At 40.3% G+C, this 12,920-nt stretch overlaps 2 protein-coding genes across 2 annotated transcripts in view; both read left to right on the top strand.

Annotated features, from left to right (window-relative positions):
* Positions 1–12,920, top strand: part of LOC149228023 (Transducin/WD40 repeat-like superfamily protein) — a 394,377-nt gene that overhangs the window by 269,229 nt on the left and 112,228 nt on the right. The window lies entirely within an intron of this gene.
* Positions 9,509–12,756, top strand: LOC149228024 (uncharacterized). Its single transcript, XM_089375618.1, has 2 exons — positions 9,509–11,859; positions 11,970–12,756. The coding sequence occupies exons 1-2, from the start codon at positions 9,927–9,929 to the stop codon at positions 12,563–12,565; spliced, it is 2,529 nt and encodes an 842-aa protein (XP_089231744.1). The 5' UTR covers positions 9,509–9,926; the 3' UTR covers positions 12,566–12,756.

Genomic DNA, 12,920 nt, shown 5'->3' with positions numbered 1-12,920 from the left:
AGATAAGAGTAGTTGTAGAGGACTGATATTCTTTGAGCACTGGGAATCCAAGATAAGAATATTCCTAGGGGAACACACCCTGAGAACGGGGTATGTTCCGAGAGAGACAATGATAAGGGTGTCTATACATCATTGGTCTCACCAACATTGTGCTTAGATTTCGTGGAGAGATAGAGCTATTACTCAAGGTCTTGCTATGTAACAATGTTGGTTGATATGATGCTATACAGATGGGTTACTAATCATACTCTTCTTATGAGAAATTCTTCAAATTGAGAATGACCAAGTGCCATTATGAATACCTCCTTAGTTAATAGGGAGTGTTGAAAAATTTAACTAGGTTTGGTCTTCATAATGACACATGTAATTGTGATTTTATGTAATCGATTAAAAGAAGAAAAATAAAATTATTATTGTAATGCTTGTCTCATGGGTTTCATGAGCAAGGAATTTGATTTTAGTGTTGGCTCCCATTGCGAGCCTTTAGGATTTGTCATCTAGTCATAAAAGACAAATTGCGTCTATGTCATGTATGAAGAACCCTTCTTGGGTATGTTACCTTGTGTATTAGTCATTAAATCAGTATGTAATCCCTCCAAGACCAAGCACAAACAAATCCTTCATGTCGGCTACAAAATGGAGTAAATAACCTACTTTAAGTGACATGTCGGCTAATTATAGAGGCAAACCACTATAAATAGGCAGCTCGGACTAAGTTTATGAGACAAAATTTCATAGACACAATTCGGTCAAGATCTGAAGTGCGAGGGTCATCAAGGGAGCCTAATTACTAGCAAGGAAGAAGGAAGGAGCAACAAGGTATCTAAGTGTTGATTTAGGACTGTTTTGTGGGACAACTAACCTCCACATGTTCAAGAGATCTCTATTGTCCATTGCAGGAAGAAGGCTGAAACGTCAGTCACTATAAGGAAAGTATTTTGGGTGAAGAACAGGGGTGACATCAAGCTGAGTTGACAAACAAGCAATCTCCAACTAAAGCGAAGGGTATCAAGGACTCAAAGGTGACACTTCAGACATGTTAGGATTTCTGAAGGAAGCCAAGAAGTTGCAGATATAAAACAGAGAATAGGAAGCTGAGGTTTGGAAGGTAGTCATAAAGGAGGATGAAGTTTGACTTTCATTGAAGGAAAGATAAGCTTTCTGGCTTGGTCTTGGAGTGGAAAATAGGTCAAGGATTTTGGTCTTGGTATTCATCAATTGGAATCTCTATAAGAAGAAGAATTTGTTTGGGATTTCCTCTCAAAGGGTGAGAGGTTTTGGCCTTCACTGATAGACTATATTTTGTGTCTCTTGTCTCTTTATGGTTTATGCATTGGTAGTTGTTTGATGAATAAGAACACTAATAACCTAAGTAAAGGAGGATCCTAATCTAAAGAAGTAAAAGGCACTCACAAGCAGTTACTAATAGAAGAGAAATCACATGATTACTATGCCCTAGATTTTTCAACACCCTAACCCTAGTTACCAAGACAAGTAAAGAAAGAGAAATTAGAATGATCAACACCTACTAGACTAGTGCCTTTATCTAATTGGGCAATGGAGTTAATTAGGGCAAGGTCAAAGATAGAGGGCCTTGGATGAAGAGGATGGAAGATTGAATTTCTTCTCTAAGAAACCTTAGTGACTTCTTTATGTGCGAGATTTTAAGGTCAAAGGATGCATGAACCAAGTTCCGTTGATGGATTCTTCCAAGACAAATTTTACATACCATAAATGTAATATCCCAGATTATTTTAATTATGATTTTCATGAAAAACTTTTTCATAAATTTTTTCTTAACAGGAATAGCACAAAGACATCGACACATAATAACCCAAAAATACTTCAATCACAAAATACACAAGATAGATAGCCACAAACTCGGCTAGATTCAACCTTATTATATTAATATAATAGCTGGTTACAAAAATAGCAATGGTTGTCAATAGCTCTTCAAATCAAATAAACTATAACTGATAAGTACAACTTGTGAATTTTGAATGAATTCACCAAGGGAGGAGGTGGGTTTTCGTCCACTCTTAGTGAATCACCCAATGGTTTTCGTCCTGGGACTACTGAAGTTGAGAACCTGGTTCTCTAAACCTTACCAATTAGAAAATACAACCAATCCAAGATGTCCCAAATGACCATCTCCCCTTCCTTTTAAAGATTGGATGGAACTCTCTCCAACCTTTTAGAAGCATTTTTATTTTATTATTTTATTCGTTCTCTAGAAGCTTCTCCCTTTTTATTTGTTTTAAGTGACTTTTATTTTATCTAAGTCACTTTTCCCTTCTGGTATTTTCTTCAATTAAGCATTTTCCCATTTTTATTTAATTAAGTGACTAATTAAAGTCTCTTTTAATCCCAGAAAATGCTAAATTTGACTTCATGATTTCTCCGACCATTGAAGGTCACTTTTCACCATCCCATCCTTTAGATCTCCTCATTCTGATTCCAACGAGCTATTACAGTAAGGCATTTCCCCAAATAACCTACTCTCAACAACACCTTTAGTGTATACAATTAAAATATAAAGAAAATAACTTCGTTTTATGGAGTTGTTAGAATGCGATGAAACAAAAAGAAAACTGTGCGAAATTGCCCCCGATGGTGAAATACAGTAAGCGAACTCCATTAGACCCCATAAAACTCCTTCAAAACCCTCGTGTTGATTTTTCTAGTACAAGCATAGATTTTTGAAAATTTTGATAATTACTTCTAATGATATGGTTCTTCTCTTGACAATTCCAATTTATCATTGTTAAATTTAGGTATGTTCTATGCTTAGAGCAATTTACTTCAATTTTTCATATTAGCCCAATGACAATATTCAGATTAGCAATCACATCAGCATGATAGAACATAAACATAAACAACAGAAGACAAGCCAAGACAAGAGGACACAAGATGTGGCACCAACCAGGGACACCTCAATGGGGGGAAACCCTCGATCAATTCTTCCTATATTTTTCAATAGTTCAACAGAGAGAGAGAGATAGTACAAATATACAAATCAGATATTGTATGACAGTAGTAGTAAGTCCATCATTCTGTTAGGATGCAGCACCGACAGTCTTCAAATATTCACAAGGAGTGTTGTAGCATACCCTCATAGGAGATCATCAATTTGATGTCCTTCCACATAACACTAATGTAGCATTACTCTGTTTACTCGCTGCTCCAGAAGTTGCAACATATGCTAGAGTAAGTCTTCTTTATATCTAGACAACCCTAAGTAGTCCTTGCTATGGTGCTATGGCCTATGGCTTAGCGCATAACAACTCCTCAAAACAATTATATAAACATCATGAACACTGCAGAATAGATTACAAAATCTCAACTTAATGTTAGTACCCAATCCGAATAAGTATCTTAGCTCTGTGCTGAATTGATCTAAGACTTGAGGCATATTTCTTCAATGCATTATGACAGTGGCTTAGCAACCTTGATTCCAGAGCTTAAGATATGCCTAGGAACAACCTTCATTACTATGCTATCATCATGCTTCTTTCACCCTGTTGTCATCTACTGCAACCGAAACTCAACGCTGACCTTCTAGGCCTGCTTATGCTGTTAAGGCTCTTATTAAATTGTGGATAAGGGTCTCTCTTTGTTGCAACTGAGGCTCTTCTTGGCTGCGGCTTAGGGTCCTTCTAAACTGTAGATTAGGGCTTCTTTAGCTATGGGTTAGAGTTCCTTTGAACAATGGATCAGACCCTCCTCTTATCTGCGTTCTAGAGCCTTCCCTTGATGAGGCTCAGAGCCTTTACTTATTGAGAATGGGAGTTGACCCTATGACTGCGACTAGGGCTTCCGTTGACTGCGGCTAGGGCACATTTACTGCCGCTGGGACCTCCTCCTTTGACTACGGCTAGAGCGCATTATTACAATGACTAGGATCTCCTCCTTTAACTGCGTTAGGGCACATTATTACAACAGCTAGGATCTCCTCCTTTGACTGTGACTAGGGCACATTATTACAACGGCTAGGATTCCATTGAGACAACATATTAGACCTCTTCTTGTTTGCGGCCACACTGTTGCTAAGTCTTCTTTCTTTGTTGCGTATTAGGCCTCCATAGACTGCGGTTTTAGGCCTCTTTATCACTGCGGATTTAGGGCTCTCTTAACAGTGAATTAGGGCTCCTTTATGACTGCGTTTAGGGCTTCTCCCTCTTGACCTCTCTAGCCACCAAACCCAAACGAGTGGAGAGAGATCTTAGGAGAAGTGTGTGTGCAAAATGACTTGAAGGCCACCTCTATCTATAGTGCAATGTTGAGGTTGAGTTGGGGTAATTTGGTTGTTGACCGACCTTGACAAATTGTCAAGTAACACGAATAAATTCATAACTCCATGAATACATGTCGGAATCGGATGATCTTTAGGTCAATCCTACACCTCTTGATGGGAGGAATCCAAGAAAAATATCAGTTGCCATAAATAAGATGACCCACATGGAGTTTGGCCCTAGTTGCCAATTTTAACAATCATTAAGCAATTACACTTCAGAAATTCAACCATAAACCATAAGAATAGTAGAGATCACAAAGCACAAAAGAGAACACAAGATTTACCATGGGAAAACCCACTTAGGGGAAGAACCCAACAACCTTCTTCTTAGAGAGATTCTTTAGTTCAACAAGAGATACATCTAATGCTACTAGTCAACGACGCCAACAAACTAATGGTCAAGCCAAGTCTCCAACCCTCAAGTCAAGTCAACACCAAGTCAAGCTTCTACTCCACGAAATTTCCGCCATCTAGATCTGTCCAAAATTTCAGCCTGCTTAGAAATGGTCACACGTGCGAAATCTAGAGAGAGAGAGAGAGAGAGAGAGAGAGAGAGAGATCTTTGTCCTTGGTCAACAAAGTTCTAGAGAGAGACTCTGTTGTTGAATTGGTCGAATTAGCTCATTGAGCACCTAATGCATGAAATTGTTGTCACTATTTGAACTAGATGCTTGATGTATTGTTCTAGATGACTAAATGGTCCTACTACATGTAGCACGATTGAAACTATAAATGTAGCTGATTTTTGATGTTGGTTGCAGATATTTTGCTTCTGCGAGAGGCCTTTTATTATCTGATGGATTCACAGGGTGTTGATATTGCCACTTGTTATTTGTTGGATTGTTTGCTTCTATGAGAAGCCCCATCTAAAGCTGAATGACTGGCTCGATGTTATTGTCTACTGGAGTCTGGAATACTTGATAAAGTGCTAAAGTCCACCATGATTTCTTTCCAGTTGTATGCTGGCCTGTGTGGTTTGGTACTAGAATCTACCATGGACTAAGGTATATCTCCTGTGACGATATGAGACTACATGGGTATACAAATGAAAATTGGTTGTTATCGGCTGGAAGAGCACATCGGCGTGCTAATTTAGATTTGCCATGATTTCCTAAATGAGCAGGAAGCAAAGATCTATCATTCTCAGTACAATGGAAATAGAGTATAATGTAGCTAGTATGGCTAGCTGTGAGGCAGTATGTCTGCGAAAGCTCCTTGTAGGGTTGTTTTATCATGTGCCAGATTCGATCTTCATATACTATGACTATCAAAGCGGGAGCAGATTTTCAGAGACACATCGAGATCAAGTACCACTACATCAAGGATATGGTATAAGGAGGAGAAATGAGGCTCCAACACATCTCGATAGATAAGCGGGTTGCAGAGATTCTCACCAAGCCTTTACCGAAAGCGAAGTTTTTATTCTTCAGGGAGTAGCTTGGAGTGCTGGAGAATGTATTGCTCCTTGAGAGGGAACACTGCTAGTCGAGAACACTGAGCATATGCTCTTCCCTAGTCTTATGCCTAGCCATGGACTTGGTGGGGGGAATGAACAACAAGGCTCCTGGGTATGAGGGTACTCCTTGGAGCCATGGACTTGGCTGAGTACATGCCCCAGTATGCATCCTATCCGCAAGCCACCTTTGTGTCTTTATTGACCAAGGGCCATATTAAGATGGTTAAGCTTGTGGAATTACCACCCATTTGGCCAGTGGGTGAGGAGACTTGGGTACGTGTGATCTTTATCAAAGTTGGATGTGACTACCATGGACTTGGTTAAGGTAAATTGATCTCCCTAAGTATTGGATGCAGGTGTTCTACCACTTGATCACTGAGGATAAAGTTGGTTGAGGATCAGTAAGTGGACATAGGGTGTGTGTGATCTTTAGGAAGGTCCTTTATAACCGCCATGGACTTGGTTGTGGTAAATCAATCTCCCCTATTTTCAGTTGTGAATAATTCTTTTGAGATGAGATGAGATGAGATGAGATGATAATGCAACTATCAACTTTCCTTATGTTGAGTCATATACATTTGAGATGAGATCTATGATATACTCTTTTAGGTCATGGAACTTGATCTGGAGACCAATAGAGTGTGTGTGATCTTTACCAAGGTCAAGTGTGACTGCCATGGACTTGGTGGTGGTAAGTTGATCTCCCCTATCATCCATTGTGGATCTAGACATCATTGTTCAATCGAGATGACATCTATGGAGCAACATAAAGAATACCTCCCTAGCTGAGAGGGAGGATTTAAATTGGATTGTGTTGCTATCTGCTTTACTTGTGATGAATGCGAATGGAAATACCTCCTTTGCTAAGAGGAAGTGTTGAAAATTGTAGCCATGGTTGACACTTCCATCAATGAAAATAAATTACAAATTACAAATTTAAATTTATAATTTTACCTTAAAAATTGTTCAATTCGACCTCATGTTGTTTAGGTTGGCTAAGCCCCAAGAGGCACCCATTTGTCCCCCCTTGGAAGTCTATATAAAGGAGCCTTTCCTCCATCATTTGCACACATCGATCTATCTTCACATGACCTTTGTTCCAGCGAGAAAAGGAGGAAGAAGGGGCCTGAAATTTCAGGAAGAAGGCTTGGCATTTCATCTTATTCTTGGGCATTGGTTTGGTTATTAATTTGATGGTGTTTTTGATGTATCTTGAACTCTCTCTCTCTCTCGCATAAGGAAGAATTTTTGGGTTTCCCCATGTGGGATTTTCCTTGGCCTCGGGCCTAATTTCCATGTCTCTTGTCTCATGGTTTCTTGGTGTTTCCACTGTAATTTACTGTTGCTCTTTCATGCTTATGAATGAATTTTCTTATTACTGCTTCATGATGAAAAATGATAATGCTAATAATTATTGTGTTATCTGTGTAAGTAAATTGTTCTTCTTATGCCCTAATAAAATCAACATAGCCAAATACCCTTTGTAAAGGATCTAGTCACCCACTTGCCAAATACCCTTTGGCAATATGGTGAAGTACCCCCCCATCGGTGTAAAAGCTAAACTGGTCCTGGGTCACCAGCTAACCAAGTCATCACTTAGAACAAGGTCAATTCTCCTTGACCAATGGTGTAACCCTGGGCTGATTTACCATTCCCTCATGTCATCACATGCCCCTTGAATGGTAAAAATACTTTCTTGATGCTTTGGGGCACTCACTCTATGCACTAACCAAGTAACCCTTGGAAATATGGTAAGAACCTACTAACCGAGGGAGCACTCTCGGCCTGATGTTCTTTGGACCGTTCTCACTAGCTACATTACATGGCACCCGGTCAATACCCTTGACATAGAGAGAATGTCCGCCCTTGATGCTACAACATCAACACTCCCGCTCAATGAGGGAGGCATTCTCAACCACTCCAAGCTTGTCCTTGAAGTAAACAAACTTCATCTGGGACAGAGGTTTTGTGAGAATGTCAACAACTTGCTTGTTTGTAGAAATGTATTAGAGCCTTACTGCTCCCTTCTGTACCATGTCTCGAATGTAGTGGTGCTTGATCTCAATGTGCTTCGAACTTTCATGGAAAACTAGATTTTCCAAAAGCTTCACACAACATTGATTGTGACAATGTATCATGGTCGTCTCCTACACCTGATCCATCAATCCTGTGAGAAGTTTTTGAAGCCACATTGCTTCACAAGTCTCCAAACTAGCTGCAATATACTCAACCTTTGCAATGCTGAGTGCCACATATGTCTGCTTCTTGTTCATCTAGGATATCATAGCAGAACCCAAACTGAAGCAACATCTCAATGTTCTCTTCTTGTCTTTGGTTGTCCCTGCCCAATCAGAATCTGTGTATCCCTGCAGTTGCATATATCAATCCATAACTGACTGTACCATGCAAATATCTCAACACATGCTTTGTTACAATGTAGTGTACATGCCTCGGTTCCACCATGAACTGGATTAAAGTGTTCATTGCAAAGAAAATATCAGGTCTGGTATTAACCAGATATATCAATAATTTGATCAATCATCAATACATAGAAGGATCCACCAAATTTGAATCAGAGTCTCTCAGCTTCTTTAGATTGGTCACCATGGTAGTGGCCATTGACTTGCAGTTTGTCATACCAAATCTTTGAAGGATCATACTTCCCTTGACCAAGGAAGTAATGCATCAAACCTAGATCCTCTATCTTGAACTTAGAGGTCAACTCCCTTTGGCACTGAAGCAGGGTTTCCTGTGGTAATCTTGACTGCTTCCTCTAATCATAGAAGTAAATACTCCTGCCACTGTTGTGTTGAAAAGTGTTACTTGGTTCGGTCTTCATAATGATATGTAATTGTGACTTTTGTAAATGATGTAATGAAGAAAATAAAACTATTATTGTAAGCCTTGCTTCATGGGTTTCATGAGCAAGTGATTTTATTTTTAGATGGCTCCCATTGAGAGCCTTAGGATTGGTCATTAAAAGTCAAAGAGTCTATGTCATGTATGAAGAGCCCTTCTTGGGCATGTAACAAATGTATTTGAGTTAATAGGACTGTCTAGAAGCTCTCCAATGACAAGCACTAGCTCTCTTCCTCATGTCGGCTTCAAGTTAAAACAAAGATCATGTTGGCCTTACCTTATGGAGTCACAACGATTCACATGGCTCATGTCGGCTCATTTATGTAGACCAACCACTATATATACCAGGTAAAGGCACTTCGCATAAACACAGTTTAGAAGTTCGATGTCTCTGAGTTTTTCGGATCACAGTCATAGAATTCGGATCAAGGTATAGAAGGAGCTCAGACTTAGGAATAAAGATGGAGATTGGAACTCAGATGCCTTGAAAGCCTCTATCACAGTGGTAGCGAGAAAGGATGATGCACAAGCTTGGATTCCTCTATGAAGAATAGTGAACAAAAGTCGAACATCTCTGTGATTTAGATGGAGAGGAAAGTGATGAATTCGGACTCCTAGCATAGTCACACAGCAGTTCGGATCTTTGTGTTTATGGACAGTTTCAGATCATAGTTTTAAAAACCGTTCCGGTCCAACCGGTTACCGGCCTAACCGGCCGGTTGGGAGGCTCACCGGTCAGAACCGGTGAAAAAACCCGGTTTACAGCACCCTTTGCCCAGAAAATTGCCCTAACCGGTAAAAACCGGCCGGTTTAGGGCGGAACCGGCCGGTTTATTGCTAACCGGCCGGTTCCGTCCTAAACCGGCCGGTTTATGGACAGGCCGCCGGTCAAGCAAAAAGCGCAGCGGTTTTTTGGAACTGAGGGCGGTTTAGGGGTTTTGGGGGTGAGGGAAAGGGATTTTCCCTCCAAAAACACCCTCACACTTGCTATAAGACACCCCTCTCACTCTCATTTGTCTCACACAACTGATTTGGAGTGTTTGTGAGTTTGTTTGTGAGCTTGGAGAGTGTGGAGTTTTTGCTGAAGTAGTCATCTTGGAGTTGGAGTTGGAGCTATTTTGGAGATAGTGTGTAGCTGTCAGTGGAGTTGCCATCATCAAGAGGAGGCTAAGGGAGCTACTTTGCATTTCCAGGTAAGGATTTGCACTTGATAATTCCTCATTTGGGTCTGCTGTCCATGAATTATTTTTTTTGTGCTATAAACTTCTCACTTCAATGATCTATCATCTATGCTAAGCCTATGAACTCTCTAGCTCTATGCTATCAAATTTTGTAGCTTGCATGTGCATTTTTTTTCCTACATTTATCATTGGTTTTCCATGTTCCTTAGCTGCAATTTTTTTTTTAAATGGCAGATTTATTTGCAAATTGTTATTATTTCAAGCAAACATGGCTCCAAAAGGAAAGGACAGTGCATGGGCTCATTGTGATGTAATTGAGGGAAAAATGATATGCAAATTATGCCATAAATCTATTGGAGGTGGGGGTATTCTTAGGTTGAAACAACACTTGGCTGGGGTAAGAGGCCAAGTAAAGCCATGTGATGCACCAAAAGAACTGTTAGGTCCTATTAGGGCAGAATACATTGCCAAGCTTGAAAAATTTTATGAGGATAAGGCTAGGGAGAAGGCCATCCAAGATGAAATTGCAAGGAAGAGGGAATTAATGGAAACCATGAATCTTATGAAACAGAGTGGGTATGATGATTATGAGATTCAAGACTCCACTTCTATCCCTTCCACCAATGACCCCTTTCACTATGTTCATCCTTCTGTTGGAGTTGGCCAACCATCAAAAGGACCAAAGAGACCAAACATCCAAAGTTATTTCTCATCTTCTGCCACCATTGCTTCTTCTAAATCTAATCCCACTTCCTCCCAGCCAAGTTCTCAACCCACTTTGGATCAGCATTGGAAAAAACAATGCAAAGAAACTTCTCACCAATACATTGCTAGATGGTGGTATGATTCAGATATCCCATTTAATGCTGCTCGCTCACCTTATTACCAAGCTATGTGGGACTCTGTTATAGCTGCAGGAAAGGGCTTCAAAGGCCCTAGTATGCATGACTTGAGGGGAGCTCTTTTGCAAAAAGAGATATCTTCCATTGATGAGTATTTGACTGAGTTTAGAGAGTCATGGGTCAAAACAGGTTGTTCCATTATGTCAGATGGATGGACCGATGGAAAGAACCGCACTATCATTAATTTCCTTGTTTCTTGCCCTCAAGGAACCATGTTTTTGAAATCAGTTGATGCATCTGATAGGGTAAAGGATGCAAGCCTTCTATTTGAGCTTTTGGATAACATTATTCAGGAAGTTGGGGAGCAGCATGTTGTGCAGGTCATCACTGATAATGCCTCAAACTATGTTCTTGCTGGAAAGATGCTTGAGGCCAAATATAAGACCATATTTTGGACTCCATGTGCTGCACATTGCATAGACCTCATGCTTGAGGATATAGGCAAGGTGGAGTGGGTAAAAAACACTGTAGAGCATGCCAAGTGCATTACAAAATACATTTACAACCACTCATGGGTATTGAGCCTAATGAGGAAACACACTGGAGGCAAAGAGCTTGTTAGGCCTGCAATTACGAGATTTGCAACTCACTTCCTCACGTTGCAATGTCTCAATGGTCAACATAGAAACTTGCAGAAAATGTTTTCCTCTGATGAATGGTCTGAATCTCGGTGGGCTCGTAGACCAGATGGAAAAGACACCAAAAAGAAAGTGTTAGACACTTATTTTTGGAAAAGGTCTGTAGAGCTTGTGAAAATTACCGAGCCCCTTGTTAAGGTGCTAAGGTTGGTGGATGGGGAAAGATTGGCCATGGGCTACATTTATGAAGCTATGGATCAGGCAAAGGAGCAGATACGGGCAGCTTACAATGACAGGTTAGCTAAATATGGCCGTATATGGGAGATCATTGATAACAGATGGAACAATCAACTCCATCGTCCTATACATGCAGCCGGGTATTTTTTGAACCCAAGGTATCACTATAAAAATCGGCTAGGAGATCAGCATGATGGGGAGGTCAGAGCTGGATTGATTGATTGCTTGGAGCGCATGGTCCCTAACCATGTAGACCAGTTGGATATACATAGACAGCTTACTATTTTCAATCAAGCAAGTGGTACTTTTGGCAAAAACTTGGCAAAGATGGCAAGAGATGTGGACCAACCAGGTAAGCAATTCCAATTTCCATTTTGTTTTTCATTTCAAGTTAAAATTGTTTACGTTCTTTACAATTCAAATTATAAACTAAGTTACTAATTATTGTCTTTTTCTTTGCAGCACATTGGTGGGAGTCATTTGGTGGCCAGTGTCCTCAATTGCAAAGGTTTGCAATTAGAGTCCTCAGTCAAACTTGCAGTGCTTCAGGTTGTGAGCGCAATTGGTCTGTTTTTGAGCGCATACACACGAAGAAGAGAAACCGTTTGGAACAAAAACGGTTAAATGATCTTGTTTTTGTGCAATACAACCTTCGACTGAGGAGGAACCAAATGATGAGCAAATCACCTGATCTAGATCCCATTGTGTTGGACGATATTGATCCAACATCAGAATGGGTGGAGGAGACTGAAGATCCTGTGTTTGAGGCTGATTTTGATATCGACATGGCTTTAGTGGAGGATGAGGCAGATTATGTGGCGGCATCAGAACCAGGATCAGTAGCGGCATCAAGGAAAGGCAAGGAACCAATGGAAGGCACTAGTCGTGCAGGTCGACAAACTCGTGCTTCCACTAGGTCCACTTCTATTGTCATTGGTGGCATTGATACTGATGTTGCAGATGAGGCAGAGGCATCCTCAGACTCTGAACCAGATGATGTCTATGTAGCTCCTGATGATGATCCTGTGTCTAGTAGTGGTGATGGACTTGATGATTGATCATGTGTACACTGTAGACTTGTAGTAGGCCAATGGCCTCATAGCTTGCAGCATTGTTTTTGGACTTTATAGGCCATTTAGAGCCTCATTTCTTATGTATTTTGCTATTTTGTCGATGATATGTATTGCACTCGGTGCCATTTTGATATATTCACCTTTGCATGGTATATAAATGAGCAAACTTTGCATATTTTGTCTCTGTTGGCTTGGAATCATGGTTTTACATCTTAAAAATAGTTTTGTTTCATTAAAAATTAATTATTTAATGTATTTTTTAAAAACCGGTTCGTTTAGACCAAACCAGTCCCGGTTAGACCGGTTCCGGTCGGTAAACCGGTTAGCTAGGTGGACCGGT

Source organism: Pinus tabuliformis, chromosome J (assembly GCF_031772625.1).
Source record: "Pinus tabuliformis cultivar Carrire ecotype Pingquan chromosome J, CPIR1, whole genome shotgun sequence".
NCBI lineage: Eukaryota > Viridiplantae > Streptophyta > Pinopsida > Pinales > Pinaceae > Pinus > Pinus tabuliformis.
The sequence above is the reverse complement of the archived record's forward strand: the minus strand, read 5'-3'. Positions and strand labels throughout refer to the sequence as shown.

Coding starts and splice junctions, on each gene's coding strand:
- LOC149228024 (XM_089375618.1), top strand. CDS start 9,927: ATGCTATCAAATTTTGTAGCTTGCATGTGCATTTTTTTTCCTACATTT. Junction 11,860..11,969: donor AAGAGATGTGGACCAACCAG/GTAAGCAATTCC, acceptor TTTTCTTTGCAG/CACATTGGTGGGAGTCATTT.